Source organism: Corvus cornix, chromosome 4 (assembly GCF_000738735.6).
Source record: "Corvus cornix cornix isolate S_Up_H32 chromosome 4, ASM73873v5, whole genome shotgun sequence".
NCBI classification, from domain to species: Eukaryota; Metazoa; Chordata; class Aves; order Passeriformes; family Corvidae; genus Corvus; species Corvus cornix.
The window spans coordinates 15,279,274-15,298,256 of NC_046334.1; the positions used below are offsets into that span (position 1 = coordinate 15,279,274).

At 36.8% G+C, this 18,983-nt stretch overlaps 1 protein-coding gene across 1 annotated transcript in view; it reads right to left on the reverse strand.

Moving 5' to 3' along the window:
* Positions 1 to 2,499: 2,499 nt before the first annotated feature.
* The window catches only part of LOC104697326 (hedgehog interacting protein), a 76,015-nt gene continuing 59,531 nt past the window's right edge, over positions 2,500 to 18,983 (reverse strand). Inside the window, exons 12-13 of the mRNA XM_039551095.1 lie at positions 12,097 to 12,245; positions 2,500 to 9,749 (exon numbers count right to left, since the gene is read on the reverse strand). Of these exons, the coding sequence (XP_039407029.1) occupies positions 9,556 to 9,749; positions 12,097 to 12,245 (343 nt within the window). The 3' untranslated portion in view covers positions 2,500 to 9,555. The remainder of the gene's footprint in view (positions 9,750 to 12,096; positions 12,246 to 18,983) is intronic.

An 18,983-nucleotide genomic window follows, 5' to 3' on the forward strand; every position in this document is an offset into this window, starting at 1 on the left:
AAATGAGTGAAAAGAAAAAGCCACTGCTTCTCCTGATTCACCTCCTGGCAACACTGATACCAGTGAATTTGTGCTAATGGAAGATGAGCAACAGTTGGAGATGACTGAAACATTGACAATATCTGAAATTTTGAATATTGACTGTTGAACCAGTGTAAGAGCCATTCATTCAACTGTTTTAGCCCAAAATTTTGGAATTCACGCAAAATCCAGCTCTGAAAGACAAAAAATTAAACAAAAAAGAACAACTTAAAAAAACCCCAGAAACCACCCCAAACCAAGCAAACAAGGAAGCCACTGTTGAGTGAGGTTTTCCAAACCAAAGCTATGTGCCACTTTGCCCAGTTCTCCCAGAGACGTGTGTCATCCGTAGACATGTCATCAAATATGGCTCAAACCAACCCTTCCCCCAAAGTAAATAAATCCAACCACATAGACCGAAATGATTCTTTGGCATCCTAAAGATTCTACCCTACTTACTTGTGGTGCATTTTTAATTTACAGTTAAACCAGGGGCTGATCCATTACTTAGTGTTTTCATTAAAGTAAAATAGAAAAAAAGCACTTGTGCCATAATCAGTCTCATGAAATACTTGTAAATACGCAGTGAATTGTAAATATGCAGTTTAGTGCAATAGGATGGAGAAGCAGCATATCTGTAAGAAAACAAAGAAAGAACCAAGGACTTAAGGAACACAGACCTGTGTGTGGAAATAAAGAGAAGGCAATAAAAGGACAGGAGATTGCTCGAAGTATATATTTTGGGAATAGTGATCAAATATAATCAAATATATTAGTACTAACTGTATTACTAACATGGAATGCTCCTGAATTGTGCATTTAGGCTTTGGATTCTTTTTGAAAGTTCTGATGGCTTTTGGCAAACCACACAAGCCTTGTTCAAGAGGCCAAAGATACCTCCTTTGGTAAATCCAAAAGCAGATTCAAAATTTTTCCCTTCAGGTTTAGGATATCATCAGAAGCTCTAGGTAGAATTACAGTCCTGCTGTACACAGCTGAGTATATATAATTCTCTAAGTAAAATTCATGTCTTATGTGTTGTAAAAGGAATGAAAGGTAGCTGTTAATTCCAAGGCTTATAAATATGTCAGTGGGTTTTCATAATGTCTTAATAAATTACAAGAACAAACTCAGTGACTCATGATGTCACCAGAACTACACGCTGCACTGTATTTATTGTAATTATGTACAAAACTCACAGAATTCTTTTTACTCTCTTCATGAATACATAGATCCCACTAAAAAATCAAAACAATCCTCATGGATTTCTTTATTATTTATTTGCCATCTTTCAGCTGTTTTCTTGTTCTGAGTGCTTCTTCAAATGAAGAAAATTTTCAGGAAAATGCATTTAAAAGAACATTGCTGCAACTGCTGTATTTATTTATTGAAAAGCTGAAGTAAAATAGAATTTCCAAATATCCTCAAATTTGGGTGAAGTTCAAATTTTCCTTGGATCCTAGCTCTCTGGCTGGCCACCAGCCCATATCACTAATGGTATAGCTAACTGAAAAATGGAAAAACAATTTCGTGAAAATTTCAAGATTATTTTGGCTTCGATCTGAAATGTAGAGATAGCATCAATATCATAGAGTTGGTAATGCTTCATTCTTTGGTTTAAGAAATAAACACAGGACAGGCTAAAGGCTTTGGGTAAGTTAAATGTGTAAGACTAATTCAACAGCATTTCAAACCACCAAAGTAAACTTAGTGTGTGAAGAAGCCCTTGGCTCTTTAGTACTCCCTGTCCCAACTGGTTTTTGCTGTCCCAGATGCAAGTGTAGTTTGCATTTCAGTGATTAATTGTTCTTCAGTGATTAATTGTTCTTTTGTATCATAAAACACAGTGGGTTGACCTATGGAGCTGGCCCTGCTCCCATGTGTATGCTCAGGTGTTGAGTTCAATGGAACAGAACCTGTGTCTTAGGATGGGGAGAAAAGGAAAGAATTCCACACTGCATCCAGTTTTTATGGCCCTCATTTAAATCACTGGAAATGGTACCTCTGAATTTAACATATGTTGATTCGATGATGTGCTTCTCTGAAGATAGGACATAAACAAAACAAATAAATGACCCCAGTGTTTCTCCCACTGTTGCTGAACTAATTCTCCAAGATATCTGTACTTCCAAAGCCTGTGCGTAAAATCCCCTTGGTCCAGCTGCATGTCCATACACATACTGCTTGCAATGCAACAGGTATCTTTTCAATATGGATGTCTTAATTTTCTGTCCAGGAAACCCCCTTCCAAACTTCCCATTCCAAAAATAATAGCAGTGTTCAGTCACATTTTATGAAAGCATCTTAGAATTTATATAAATAAAACTAGGGTACATTTCAAAGAATATATAAAATGCTGGCGTTTTGCTTTTACTGCAAAGATCAAAGAGCCGATTAAAATTAAAATTTCATGAACTTTAAATTATGCATTTAGTCATAAAAAAATATTAAAACAAAAAAAATTTAAAGCAGCAGGTGTACCTTATATAGTAAGATAAAGTTTAATATATTTTATTAGCTTAAGGGACACAGAATAACTATCTAATCAGAACTTCAGGCATGCATTTACATAAATATATTAAATTAAGAAAAGCAATTATACACTTAAACATCCTTTTGTCTAAAAAAAATCATTAAATCCACAGATTAACAATAAATCCAACTCTATGTATTTATCACTTCCAGATACAACTGTTCCATTTCTCAGATATTACACAAATACATTTGTTAGAATTTATATGCATTATACATATATTATATATTACATAATAGTGTGTATACATACATGGTGTTCAATAATATAATAATAATTTGTAGTTTTTATAGCACTTTTCATTTGAAGAGCTCAAAGCGCTTTACAAAGATTGATTTCAGTAATTTTTGGATGGAGAGTGGAGGCACAAAGACACAATTATTTCAGGTTATATAGAATTTGTGACAGACAGCGACTGAATTCTCTTGTTGTGAACTTCAGTCCTGCTGTCTCCCTAAAACGAAATGCACATATAGCATATGGAGTCTATGTAGGTAGACTTGCAAAGACTTGTAAGGTCTCAAAGCAAGAAAGCACTTAATTATATTAATAATGTTAAGCACATGACTTCAGTGTGGCTCATATGCTTAAAATTACTTGTGTGCTCCCAGCTAGATTGGTGCCTGTATATGCTTACTAGTATAATTCAGTTTCTAGAAGATACTTAAGCCTAGTCTGAGTGATATTTTCTAAGCTATTTTCCCACATTTCAAATGTACATACAGTACCTGACAGCTACTATGAAATAAAACTTGCTGAACAGGGGAATGTCACAACAGTAATGTTCTCAAGTGACAGAAGTTTGTTATTTCCTTTGCTGCTTGGCTCCCATTACAATCTAATTGTTCTCAAAGGGGAATTGAAGATTTAATTCTGCAGTATATTTTTTGGGGGACAGCTAATAGCATTTCTGGAAAATTCACAGGGTAGGGTTACTGCTTCTGGTACTAATGGAGACCACTACAAGCTACATCTGGTGACTTAATACCAGATGGTTTCTGCTCTCAGCATATCTTGGTATGAATTAAGTTCAGTCTGCACACCCATTTTGACTGCCTAGAACATTTTCTTTTTAGCAGCTCCTCCTAGGAACATTCAGAAAATGGGGTTGTTTGTTACTGCCTTGTGATGCAAAACACCCTTTTGTCCTACTGGAAAATGTATCCTACATAAAAAAACCCCTGTCTCCAAACCAGCCAACTCTCTCTGCCTTCTTTCCAAGAATACTGGGAGCACACCATTGTGTATATTCACATGCTTTAGCTGATGCTGCCTTTCTGAAATTTCCTGGGAATTAAAGTAGTTTTTCATTTAAAATATTTTTTACTTTTTTATTTCATTGCAAAAGGAAAATAAATAGGAAAATCTTATAAACCATAAAAGGAACTTTAAGATATGATACACTGGACCCTCTTGGTAATGTATAGCACATGGAAAGTTGGTTTTTATCGGTAGAAATAAAACTCTTCTCCAGTAATGCAGCTTGCTGTCTGTACAATAATGCCTGACAATTTTGTTTATGGAAGCCTGTCTGTGTGCTGTAAACAGTAGGTAAAGACACACATTATTTGCATATAACCCAGATACTAAATGTTTGTGAATGTCTGTAGCATGGAATGATCACTAAACTATACCTTTTCAGTACTGAGAGCTCAGGGAAGCAGGTGAGTCACTCGGCTTTCACATCAGCTGATTGCTGGACACATTTGAAGAAGTATCAAGAAGTCAGGCAGATTTTGTGTAAATGTTGGCAATACCTATAAGGAAAGCCAGGAGGAGTGGATATGCTCTGTAGGGCTTTCTGCAGGGCTGGATCTGCAGTCTTATTCCACAAAACATTGGCCTAATGACTGCAGATGCAGACACGGAGAGGTCATGTGTGCACTGATGTCTGAAGTTAAGATCTTCTGCCAGCTAAGTGGATATCTTTTAAGGACTTAATCCTGTAGCTAATGAAGTCAATAGGAGATTATCAATTGACATCAATGGACTTGGAGTCAGGGCCTCAAAGATTAAAGTAATCCTGTACTAAGCTTTCAGGTGGCTGCTGCTGTTTCACACCTATATCCCCAAAAAGTACGTGCCTTATTTCACTGAATTTCTCTGTGGTTGAAAAGAAAAATCTTTTCAGCAAAACAGTCTTAAATTTTTTTCAGTATTTCCAAAACATTTTGTCCTGAAACACTTAGGGAAATATATATTAATCACTTTTTTTGTAGCCAGAATCCAGATTATTTGGTACAAATTTTCTGCAAATTTGAGTTGGAATTAATTTAAAGGGTTGGCTGCATTTTTATGAGAATGTTACTTTTTTAATTGACAAAATATTAGTGAATTTTTAATATTGCAAAATGGAAATAATTAGTTTTTATTTACCACTTAGCTTTTTTCTGGTTTTTTTTCTAAGATGAAGGACAGCTTTTAAGTTGGATAGAAGATCAAAATGGTATAATTCCTAATTAAACTGATACACAGATACTCTAAAGGATAGTAAATTAAAATGCATGAATTTCTTTTAAAGAATATACACAATTAAGGAAAAAATAGCAGAACAGGGTGCCGTTGGACTTGCTTTTTCCATGTAGAACTAATCTTATAAATGCCTATTTCATGAGTGCATTTAGAATTACATGTATGAACACTCATTTTCACTGTAGTGCGACTTTGCACCTGTGAAATTACTTGTTCATATTTTCAGCATCTCCATTTTGCATAATTTTATAGGAAAAGGTACTTGTTTCTCAACCCAAATTAGAGAAAATGTGTACAGAAAAGCTACATTTCATCATGTCAGGAATATCATTCTGCTTTTCAGTTAAGCCATGTGATCCCTGGCTTGCAATGGGTAACTTTCTGATAAACACAGTGACTGAAGTGATTTCTGCCTTCCTTCAGCTTCAGTCTGTCTGTGCCTGAGCTGTGTGAGGCTGGTACTCCTGAACTGTAAATGCCCAGCTAAGACACAGTGCTAGAAGTCACTATAAAACAACAAAATTCTGTGGAATGACCAAAAGATAAAGGCCTCAGCCAGCTGGGAAGCTTTTTTGATGCGCACATCTGTGAGGCAGTTTCAAAAATAAAAAGCACCTGCAGCAACCAGGAATTGTTGATGTTTACTGTGGGTCTAGAAAGGAAGGAGCTGCAAAACCAAACGTGGACAAGTGAATGAAAGAAGGAGATAAACAGAGGTGTCATGTCAGTGATACAGAATTTATACTCTTATTTATACCTAACTTACACTTCTTTTGCATGAAATAGAATAACGTGTGAGGATTTAAAGGTAAAAAGGGCTTGGATCTGTGTCCCTGAGTGTTAACAAAAGAAATTTATTCCCAGAGGGAGAGGCTTTGAGTTAGTATTTCTTATTGGGCACAGTAGAAAAATGAGTTTACTGTTTTTCTGAAATGGAGTGAAACGATTTGGAGCCGATTTTGCATAACATCTTTTTGTCTCCCTGCTTATCTATGGAGTAAAGATGTTTTTCCTTATACTCCAGTAATATGCCTTTTTCTGATCAGTGGCATACAAAAAGAGAAAGATGAGTTTTCTGTCCCAAAATAATAAAGCAGGGGTTTAAAACTAGCAGGCATCAGGGAGAGTCATGTTTCTTGCAACAGGTACGTTTGTTCTCCTTTAGCAGCAGAAAGGCTGAAAGAATGCTTGAAATGTACAATGTGTGGGGAACAGACAGGCAGTATCTTGAATAAAGGAAGAAATGAATGGAATAAAAGATTAGGAGGGAGAGACACAGAGACAGAGACAACGTGAACACATACATAAAATCCCTTCTGGAGGCCCTTATCTAATTGCCTCATTTATCTAGTTTCATTTATAAGCTCAGTTTTATTCTGGGACACTCTCGGAGGTTGTGTGAGAATGGCTGCAGAATGACCTAACTGGCAACAGGCTTTCTACAGACCCTTTTTTTTTTTTTTTTTTTTTGTATGCCAATTCTCAGGGCAATTACTGCAGTTGCCCTTTTTATATCAGCATCTTGGGTGGCTAGGCCTGGGGTTTGCTCACTCTTTTTAATAGAATAATTTCTTTTGATAAATAAGCAGCTAGGATTTTTTGTGTCTTTTTTTTTTTATGAGAATACTTCTTTTCCACTGGGACTTCCTATGTACATGTGGGCTTAATGCAGATGCCTGCTTTCACACAATATAAAAGATGGTTTAAAAATGAATCAAAACAGTTTCACAAGCTATCTCCCCTCTCCCTCTAACCTTCACTTAGATTATATCTTAGTTTTGAAGTTTTTATGGAATGACTCAGAGCAGAAATTTTTTTAAAAATAAACAAACTAGAATTTTGCTTAAATTTGGAAGGTGATTTTCTGGGTGCAGCACAGTTGATGTGAGTTTTTGCTATTGATTTGAATGAGGCCTGGATTTAATTCTTAGCTCTTACTGGAGTTTTATTTTCGGATTTCCCTATTAAATTAACTGTCTTTATTATTAAGATCAGAACTCTAAGATCATTGTTTTCTGTCCTCTGCATGACTATGGCATATATATTATTGTGAATCTTCAATGTAGGTGCCATCTGTGGCATTTCTTAAGGAACTAAGCAGTGAGAAAAGAACTATCACATCTCCCCAGCTGGTTTTTGAAAATAACATGTCACAGTGGAGTTAAAGTTGGGTTTATTTTTAAATATATTTAATCTAAGAAAGTGTTAAAGATGTTATCTCTGTCAGATATTTAAACGTTGCTAAAATACTTCAGCGACTTTCTTGCTTTGCTGATTATGAAGAGTGTAATAAAACCGTGCTATGTGACAGATTTAGACAGCTGGCTCATTCATGAGAAGTTCACATTTTTGTCACCCACGTTGAATAAGGAAAGATTAGATGCTAAGGTCAATTTACAAAAATGGTTGTCAGGACATTTTTTAATTGTAAAACTTTTTGTGATGGAATTCAGGGAAAAGACTAAAGGCAGAAAGCAGTGGAGACAAAGAGCTGCTATTAACCTACAGATGCTACCACAGGGTTCATTTTAAGATTGGTCACACTGCTTAGCCAATGAAGTGTTCGTGTGACTATAAGGGACCACCCTTTTCTGGGGTGAGAGGGCAATTTGGTCTTCATGCTCATTTAATCCCAAGATGTCTCTCAATGGACTGTCAGTTGAATCTACATTGTGCAAAATTATGCATGCACTTTTTAATGCAGACCATTGTTCTCTGAGCACTTAACCAAGATTTCTCAACCAATTTCCATTTGGCATGAGGTCACTCGAAACCCAGGCAAATATATATGGAAGGCAAATGTAATCATCTGTTCCTCAGAGCTGGAATGTGTGAGACACAGAAATGCAAGTATTGGTTATGCTGTAATTTCACATTGAATACTCAGTAAATGAAGACTGACAAATTTCTATCAGAGAAAATTCACTGTATGTTGCTGCCCTGGAGAGATGATTTTATTACTGGATTTTACATGGTGAAAAAGACTTTTAGATCTGCTTGGCTAAAGCGCTGTCAATTGTTGATGCATGAGCAGCTGCTTCTAAGGACCACAGGATGTGCACACTGTGGCTGCTCTGCTTTCTTTTCTCAGGCAAGATTTTATAAAAGCTGCAGTAGGTAGTTTGCAGGTAGTGCAAAGGAAACCTGATAGTTGGTAAGTAGTGAACAAAGAAACTGCCAGTAGAGCTGAAGATAAGAGGGCACCAGTTCTGCACCTACATCTAATTAATTAATTCCTTAGAAAACCTGACTACAGCATGTACACCACATTTATTGATGCATTTACAAAGACTCAGCTTTCTGTTAGCTCTCCAAGGAACATTTAGAACTGCATTTGGCAAGAACTGCTGTAGGTGTTGTACAAGTGACACCACACACAGTCAGCATGTGCTCGTGTGGCTCTCGCCCCGGGACATTCCGTTCAGTGTGGCATCAGCAGAGCCTGCCCGTGTATAACCTCTTACACTGTCCTGCTACAGTGAAAATCACTTTATGGACACTTCTAACACATGCTGGAATTTTATTATGGTTGGTGGATGTTTGCTTTTTTCCTCATCCAGCATAAATGAATACAAGTTGACACAAGGGTACATTTCTAGATTAGATCCACAACACATTAAAGTGTGTGTGTGTGTTTGCTCTCTCTTTCCCCGTCTTTCCAATTGAGTTGGTGAAAATGTAACTTTAGTATTTTACAGGACATGGTAAAGCTGTCTCATCTAGGTGATGTCTACATTATAAAAATAAAATAAAATAATATAAATATGCAACATGAACCCAGTGCCCATCGTTAAATAAAATATATGATAAAAAGCAGACCTTCTAGGATGACTGGTTTTGAAATATGCGAATATAATTTAATTATTAAACACTTGAAACAATCTTGATATTAAGCTGCAATAACCAGATTTTTGCATCTATGCTAGATAAAGAAATAACATTCTGTAATAGAGTTACATTGATGAAAGTGAAGGTTACAGTCTTACAATGAATTGCCTAGATAGGAATGCATTAAGCAGTTCTGAAATATTGTCTCATGATGGAGTTCAGTTTACCTTAGAAACTGTTACAACTGGATTTTATTAAGTCCAGCAGTTTATACAGCAGTGTTTGGAAACTGCTTTCTCACTGCTATAATCAGATAGGTGCAGGAATGAGATTTCTGGGATGTCAAAGAAGCCATTAAGACATCAGGAAAGTCCTTTGACGAAAATGTGTTTTACAGTGGAATTGCTTCGTAAACTATTTCTCATGAAGAAATAAATATTAAAAAAGATTCCACTCTCTGCAAAGCCGTGATAGCGGCTGCGTGTGTATGTGTGCACATATTGGATACCGGGACGTCTGCGGAGACGCGCAGGAATATTTACACACATACGAGGGATTTTCTGCACATTTGCGGAAATTACACTTAAATTAATAAAGTAAATCAAATCACCGGTGTTTGTTGCAGGATAACAGTCTTTCAAAAATGACAGGATTCAAAACAAATGCCCGTTGAAAGTGGAGTTTCCAAATAGTCCCAGAAACTATACAATGTAGCTGGTTAGATCCAGCAAATAGGATGTCATGTCTAGGATCTGATCAAGAATACCTGCCCTTGTCACTCTTCGGATGTTTCTATCCACTTGTTCACACTGGGGGCCGAGATAGCCTTTTTTACATAAGCATTTATTGGGCCTTACACAGACACCTCCATGTCGACAGGCTGGGTCACATTTTGCTGTGGGTGAAAAAACAGCGATTTTCCAATTTGTTTAGAACATCACAAACCAAAAAAGATACAGTACACATTCATTTAGAGCTTTTCTAACCTTGCCATGATAAAGCATATAAATTAAAAACAACATAGGTTGAAATATTAAGAGTGTTGAAAGCATATTTTTCAAAATTTTAGAATATTAGAGAGAGGAAGTAATTTTGTATGTCTGAGAGGATGTCACCCAGGAAAGACTGATAAACTCAAATAACAGACTTTTTGAAAATGTTCAATTCCCATATTCCGGTTTCATTTAGAATCTCAGGCAAACTCCTTTGTATACTCAGAGTTATGCACTACTTTGCCTTAGCAAAGCAGACTACACCTGACTAGATGCACTCCTTTGGCTCTCGAATCACTTAATGTTGGGACCAAAATTGAATTGTTTTTACAGAAAAGAGAGCCAGAGTATTTTTTCAACCATTTTTATCAGTTATATAAGTTTCAAAGTTTTCTCTCTCTTTAGAAGATGCCAGTTTATCTATAGAGTTCTAGGTTATCAGCTTGCTTCAGTTTCTCAAATAGAGCTCCTATTTTAAACTGTAGCCATTGTTAGCAAAATTAATAATAACTTTAGTTGTGGAAGTTTTGTCTTCTGGGGTAGTCACAGCACCTTGATAAATATAATACATATATAATACATCTTTCTTTTTCTGTAGGTGTTATGCTGTTTAATGTTATCTATTGCAATAAGCTTCAATATGGATTTATGGATATTTATAATACACTATAGAAATACAGGTTTCTTGATTTTGTCCATGAGTTTCTTAATTACACAAAAAGGAAGCTCATACCTTGTAAGGTAAATTTTCTTGTTTAAACTATAATAGTAGCTTGAGGTTCAACTTAGAACATCCCTATTAATTGTTGTGTGGGATACAGAGAAGGAAGATCCTTAGTCTGCATATTTTCTGTGGCTTTCTTGCTCATTGTGTCCATCAAATTATCTGTCATAAAGCTGTGATCTTTTAAACAAAACAGGTTATTCAAGACCTATTTATGCTCATGTAGAGGCATTTTTTACTTTAAGTTCCACTTGGACAAAGGCTGTAGAATGGGCCTCATTCTCCATATGTGGGAGGGCTCTGACTGACAAGTGAGGACAATTGAAGTAGAGCTATTTGGCCAGATTACCTCATCCATTTCTCTAACTTGCCTTCATTGCTGGGTTATAGAAGGCCAGCTCATGAATCTTTGCCAGTAAGATACATTATTAGCGATTAATTAATCTCATTTCATTCCAAAGTCACTCCTACTCATCACTAAAAACCTGGAGGTTGCTGAAATTTACGCTGAAGGACTTCATAGATGGTCCTGCTTCATCAGGGCCCTCCTGCCCTTCCAACCTGAACTATCCATGGGGTCTTTGTTTTCTCTTAGTCCCTGCTATTGAGTTCTACTGCCATTATGCTAATGTTATCTCTTTGTGTGGGCATCTGGTCAAACTCGCCAACCAAATATGCCCCGTCAGAGGACTCTGCTGATGCTGAGGAACAACATCTTTGTCATAACATCTCTTCGTACCCAGGCCAGCTCTGGAGTATCTGCACTGGCCAAAATTACACAGCTCAGACAGAACCACAGCCTCTGAGACAGTGATGGCAGAGCTGTGGCACTCCAGGCTTATTCACCTCATCCCTTTGCAGGCACACCTATCATCTTGGTTTGATCACAGTCACTTTTTCAAGTGACTTTTAAAATGGAAAGCTACATGATAGGATTTGATGAAATCACTGTAATAATGGATCACAATAGCATTGATTATTAGCTGCTTCATGATAAGTTGTACATAGAATTCTCTTTAGCAAACTGGAGCAATTTCATTTTGTAGGATCAAAAGCAAGAATGTACCAAAACTAAAAAAATCTGCATTAAGTTAGTGAAGTGCAAAATACGCAATGGAGACCTGCAGTTCTGATTTACCACCTTTTCTGACAAATCTGTTTGACACTGACAGTAATAATACTGCAAGTGGAAGGTGAATGTCCAAACACAGGACATGTATTGACTGCATCTCCTTTCATTTTAAAATCTTGGTGGAAAAAAAAAAAAGAATCCTGTTGTCATATTTATGCTATCAATTGCATTCTGCACTGGCTCACAGTGCATTAGATGTTTCAGAGTTCTACTCATCTAAAGACTTATTTTTCTCCTACAACTCACGAAATCAGTATTTTTAATGTTGTCTTAGAACTGAAGGCCAATATATTGGTCAACATATACCTGAAAATTTCTCTGAGCAAATAATTAAAAACTAATTACAACATGTCACTGCTTTTTTCACTTGTTGCTATGAATCTGTAATACAAACCAGTTCTGCAGAACTCTCCTTCCCAGCCTTGATTACAGCAGCATTTTCCTGTGGGAGTGCAGTGCCCATTCCGACAATGCCTTGAGCATTCAGATGTCAGTATCTGTGCAGACTGAGTTGTTCTTTTGCATTCTTCAGGGACTAAAGGCCTGAATAAAACCATACAAACCAAGCAAAGAGTTAAAAGGTGGGATCAAGGAGAAAAATTTTGATTTTTTTATTAAAGGCCTGGTTCTCTGCTGTAGTATTATCAGTGGGAGAAATCATGAGATTTCTTTTTTCCTCCGAAAAAACAGTAAGCATAGACATGATATGTTAGAGTACAGAAAAATACAGTGCAAGTTGCTATTATTTCATATAACTGCCTTCAGAGATCTTCTACAAGACTAAGCAATAGTCCTTGAGAATTCTTGAAGCATTAACCTGCCAAAATCATCTTGCTGAGGGTTCATAAAGCTGCCAGCTTATCGCAGGCAGCATCTGATGGTCTTTTTGCACTTCTAGCTGATCTAGATTTTCCCTAAGAAAGGGGGAAGAGTTACCTGAACAAGTTTTATGTCACACATTATGACGTGTAATAATTTGGCTGAAGTACTACCTCTGTCTACAAATTCAGTTTTACACTGCTGGCTTTTTATTTCCATATTTTCATGGAATGATATCTGGATTGTGTATTCTGAATGCCTATTTAAGCATCTGAACATTAAGATAGATTTTGTCACTCTGAGAGTGACCAAGCACTTGCAGAGGTTGCACAGAGAGTTGTGGAGTCTCCATCATTGAAGATACTTGGAAGTTGTCTGGACATGGTCCTGAGAAATTGGCTGTAGGAATCCCTGCTTGAGCAGGGGGGTTGGACCAGGTGCCCTCCAGAGGTGCCTTCCAAACTCAGCCATTCACCATCTAGTGATTCTGTGGAACGTATGCATGAAGGAAATTCTAGTTCTGCTGACTTAGAATATTTCTGATACTGGATGTTTTGGTTGGGATGATAGGATCATCCAAAAGCAACAGGTTCACAGTAGAGGTACCATGTTTTGTCTCTGCTGTAGGTTTGGTTGCACAGGTACAACCAAACAGGTACAAGTTTGGAAAAGAATGTCAGGATCTCCCAAATGATCTGATCAAGTAATTGAATAGGAGCATCATGGAAAATTAAGTTAATTAATTAAGTTAATTAAGTTAACACATTTTCAAGGAAATCACCTGAACCACTGCCATACATACTAAGGTTGAAATGAGCAGGAAAAAGATTCTATGAGTTTTGTGGAGAGCTTAGAGAAACCTTGGCTAAGTGTCCAGCTAGAATTCAAACAAACCAAAACAAAATTGTATGAGATAGAATAGAATAGAAAATAACATTGTTCAATATACTGACATCAGTATTACACCCCAGTTATATGCAAATAACTGCAATAGCAGCTCGTGCACTGAGGACCCTGTCAAATATTAAATTCCTAGAGTGATACTCCTGCGTGGAGGAAAGGATAGTTTTTGGATCCTGAGAAAGAACAGGTATGACGGAGGTGCAGAAAACTGTGACAGAAGAAAAAGTGGAGAAAAACTGGGCATTCTTGTTTATCTCCCATTTCAACATCAGAAGAAACATCAAGGGAAAAAAAATTAAGCTAAAGAAAATAAAATTAACTAGGTGAACTCGTGGCTTCTAAGATATCAAAAGATATCTGAAGCACATGTTCCACTAGGTTTTTAAATAGATATTTCTGTGCACAATGGGGCCATTCAAAGTAATATTAGATAGGGTAAAAAATAATATTTTAAAAAATAAGCATTCATACCTAAGTCCCTCACTTGCTGACTGGGCTTACATTTCCCCCTCCCATTTTGGCAAGCATTTTGTTAATGGTCCATTACAGGGTTTCTTGCATTTTTCTTTGAAACAGAGTAATACAGTACAGGCCCACTGGTTTGTTTCAGCATAGCACTTTCTCTGCTCAGTCTTAATTACTGCCATGATTATTTAAGCATCCACACACGAGAACTGGTTCCCCAAAGATGTTAAGGACAGAAAGAATGTGTAGATGTTTCTTTAGCATAGCACCAAGTCCTGATTTCCAAAGCATTTCTGAGAATCAGACTGAAGGTCCTGTATTATTTAAGGGCTTTGAAATATGTTTTGACACCTTTGGTGCAGCATATTTGAAACCCTTTCAGTTTGACTGTTTACATATTTCCACAGCTGTCTTTTAAATATAATGCATTATTTTTTTGACCTGTAAGGAATTCCAGTTCTGTAGTAATGAGTGTATTACATATGAACTGGTTAGAAAGTTTCTACACTTAAAAAATTATATGCAAATATCACACCCAATGCTATTTGGGAAATGGTTCTAGAAAATAATATGATTTTCAGTGGAGACTTGTTCAGATTTAAAGTAAAAAGATCTGTCTTCTAATTCCTATGTATGGAAAAAAAGCCCCACATTTGAAATTATTTCTGTATACCCAACTGCATAGGAGACAACATTCTTTATCTGTCACTGTTAAACCCCATTTATTTCAAGTTACTTTAAATGGAAGGCTTCTCTTTTTCTTAATCAACCACAAGAACAGTACAGTGTTTAGCAGGAAGCATAACCTCAGGCTCCTGGAGCATCTCTTGAAAAAGAGCTCAAGTGGCATATCTTTAGCAAAGAATGACCTTGTAAGTCACAGAGGTATTTTATTTGGGAAGATAATGACTTATTTTATTAATAGATGTGAAGTATTTATCTATGATAGTGCTAGAATATATGGGTCTTTTTGTATTTAATTAGGAAGGTAGAAGTCACACTTTTTTTGTATCCAGCTGAGCATGGCTGGTCACTTTTATGATTTAAAGTTTTCTACGGCTCTCGGTACTTGTGAATATAACCTTGCCTTTTATTCTACCATCAATCAATAACTTGCACTCATCAGCCTTGGATAGTATTTATTAATGGTGAGGTGGAGTAGAAACAAAGATGGAAAAAATTCTGGTTGGCAGGATGCCTTAGGAGAAGAGGAATACAAATGCAGCTGCAGCGGAATCCTCGTGTGTGAGAATCGCTGGTTTTCCCTTAGCTGAGCTCTGGGAAAAGCCACACTTCTTTCTCAGGATTCAAGTGCTGCTCTGGGACCAACACACATTGAGAGAAAGCCTCTGCCCCACAGTGCTCACACTTTGTATTCTTAGGGCTTGAAAGGGGTGGAAATGGTCAGGCTCAGCGCAAGTTGAAGTGAATCCCACAAAGATAACGTAAGTCCTGAAACTGACTGTTGGGACTCGATCTCTCCTGCACTTAGACAGGACCATGACTTTGTTTATATAACCAGTGCTTCGCTGTGTCTCCTGACATGGAAAATGGAGGGGAATGGATGGAGCCACACTCTGGGCTGGAGAGAATTTTTTTCCTTGTATCCCTCAATCTATAAAACTCTAAAGGGTACAGCTTGATTACTCTTACAGTAAGCACTATTTGGTCCGCAGAAAGTCAGCCAAAAATGTAGCTGATAATGACTATTTATATGGTCTGCACAATTCTAGTTATCTTAAAGAGCTGTTCATATATACAGTACAGTACAGTATATCTTGCTTGTTAAAACAGGCCTTCATGAAACTGTATAACAACTCTAAATGTATGGAACATGGAGGAAAAGTTGTACTGGGGGCTGGGGCCTCGCTGGATCCCTTTGCTGACGTGTGCAATGAGCTGGGAATTCTTGAGTGTGCAATGTGTGAAATAATTTTTGCTGCCTTACCATAGCTAGTAGAAGAAAGCAGCCTCTACTGTTAGTTTAGAAGCATATAGAAGTCCAACATGCTTTAATAGATTAAGACTCATCCTGGCATAGCTTAGAACTTCATGCTTTCTTTAGTGCATCTCTTCACAGCTCCACTAAACACACAGAGTGATTTAGTTGCTGTATGAGCTATCTGTAACTCAGATGTGCATAAATCAATGCAAATGGAGGGCCAAACTCAGCAGTAAAACAATGGTACTGAACAGAAAACAATTCCTCCACCAGGCTTTTGACACAGTATCAAAAATCTCTACTTCCCACTGAAGTGAGAAAAAAAAAAGCCAGACAAAATTCCTGGATGTTCAGATTCAAACAAGAGACAGTGCTGTAGAAATCCTGATACAAAATATATGGAATGTTATGCTTCAATTACCTGCACATATGATATTAGATATGAGAATGATGCTTAAGTATATCACCAACACTTGTGCATTAGTTGTTGAGGTTTTTTCCTTTATAAGGGAAAATGTCAAGAAAAAGTAATTTTGTTTCACTCCTTGTCATAGCCTAAATTTACTACTTGTCATAGAATAAATATAGCATCTCTTCAGGTACAGCTTCTAAAATTAAAAAGTATACCTTTAGTCCTGGGAGAGATGCCAAAAGCTCGTTACTTGTCTCCAGATTTACTACATGGGAATAATGTGGAAAAAACTCACGGCTTTTAAGATTTAAACTCAGCAGCATATCAAATTTATTCTTATATGGTATACTTGTTCATGACCTCTAGTCTTAAGAAATTCTGTCATGTTTGAAAACTAGTCCCTAGTGAAGCCTGTATCAATGTTAATAGCTAAGAGGTCAATGCAACTGCTAAACAGTTTGTATTACTGTCAGGGTGGTCATGAAAACAACACCTGCTGCATGAGCACTTGGCAGCTGGGTCAACAGGCACTGTGGGAATTTATCAATTTAGGGGGCCACTTGCATAGCACTTTGACTGATGAATTGGGAAAGACTGGCTTACTGGGCTAAAGCTGCTCTATTATGTGTGACTTTCTTTAGGATGGCAGAGGCTTCCTGCAGGCTCCAGAAAATAAGCGAAAGATAAACTGAGCTGTATTTTTTCCTTATAAAGCGATAAAAAGTGAGAACTCCTTAATAGCCAACACTAGAAAGACTTTAAGAAAAGGGGAAAAAAACTACGAAACCAAAACAAAAACTTTTACAGTCAGTGAGCTGTGATGTGATTGAAAAAAATCCTTAGGTTTTTCCATCGTGGTTACAAAGGAGTTTTTGTGAAGTACTTCTGTAAAGTGAAACTCTCTAGACTGGTATTTGCAAAAAGCTCTAATTTCTCTTTAGTGTCTCTTGTGGGAATAGTAACTGCATGTGGGTAGGTAAATGAGATAAGAATTTTGCATGCTCTGGCTAAATGAAACATAATTAGACATTAATTCTGGCTTTCCATTCCCTCAAATGACTTAAGGGATAGTAACTTTCTGAACAGAAAGAAATCATATGGCCCACCTGGGTTGGTGAGGGCATTCACCAACAAAATTGGCTCCTTCTACAGAGAGTTTCCAGTAGGAGCTTTGGAGTTTATCTATAACCCATCAGAACTGAGTATCTTGATGCAGATTACTCTAAAACTGTGTGTTTCCATTTCCATAGTAATTAAAGTCTCAAACAGGGCTACACTTTCATAAATGCTTTTCTTATGTAATACCACCAAACACTCCTGACTCATACTAAAAAATCAAATCACTGATGGTTTTCTAAAGAGCCTGAACAACGTCAAAATGAGGCACGACCTAGATACTGTCCCTTCGTGTTTGAAATCAGTCTGTTTGGAAATGCTGTCCGACAGCGGAAATCCTGGAAGGTGATGATGGAAAGGATGATAAGTGGAATTATATACTCTGGAGGGGCATGAAAGAGGAGTGAGATGGTTTGAATCAAGTTCAAGTTTCAATCCAACGGGAAGCAGCTATTCCGGCTGTTGATATGAAACACATTGAAATCCAGATCTATAAGGTGTTACAAGGAGAGGAAGAGGAAATCTTCTTCTGTGCGCAGGAACACGTACTCAGGCTCTGCCCTCATTCATAAAAATCACCTGTTGCTTTCAGGGAGCCATCCTGGTCAAAACAATTACTCATCCCCTTTGGAGTCACCGTATCGATGGTGGCAAACTCTTAAAGCTTCACACTTAAAACTTCACAAGAGATACAGAACATCTTTTAAATGGAAAACTTTTGCATTGTCTGTCATTTTGAGGACTCTTCTCTGAATATCTTTCCTTTTATCTGTAATTTCCTTAGAAATTAAAGTGATCGTATTATAAGTACTCTAAAAGAAGACTTACAAAGCCACTTTATGGCTGTTCTCCCACCATCCAAAGTTTATTTTCTTACTTCTTGGTCTAGTAATAATGTTTAAATTACAGACTGCATGGACCTATCAACAATCATTCTTATTTAAATATTCATTTTCACAGTTGATTTTCTCCTCTCATCATGCTAGAAAAATGATTACTTTTTCTTTTCTAATGGGTTTGTCTCCTGTTTTCTCTGTTATCAACTAACTGGAATCTTTGGACCTCTATACATTTTCTGCATCACTGTTTACTTAGTTATTTTTTCTTTTGAATTCATCAATACTTTTGTGATTGATATTAGTATGTATTTTTAGAAACAGAAAACACAACAGAAAAGTTATGAAACAGAAAGCAGAAAACTAGAAAATAAAAAGGTTTTGGTTTTTGGCCACAAAAACAATTTATAAAATGCTAGTATTTGCACTGACCTTCAGGGTATCTGACTGACCCCACCCTTTAGTTGAGAAGAACTTAAGTCTTTCTCCCAGTATTTTCTCACTAGTTCCAACCCCTGGAAAGTAGCGGTAATGGGGTTTTTTTATAATCATCAAACGATAGATATATTTTTCAGAGACACACTTTTACCTTAAGAACTTCTCTTAACTGCCAGTTTAACTAATGTGCCCAATGTTGGTTTTATGTGCTTTTAATTTTAATGTTTCCCACAACTCCTCCATCCTCAAAGCTAAATATGTTATTGGCTATACTCTTCTCTTTATGGGATTTTTGGTAATATGTAGTATATCTACATTTTGCAGCACTTCACATACTTGGGGCTTTTTTT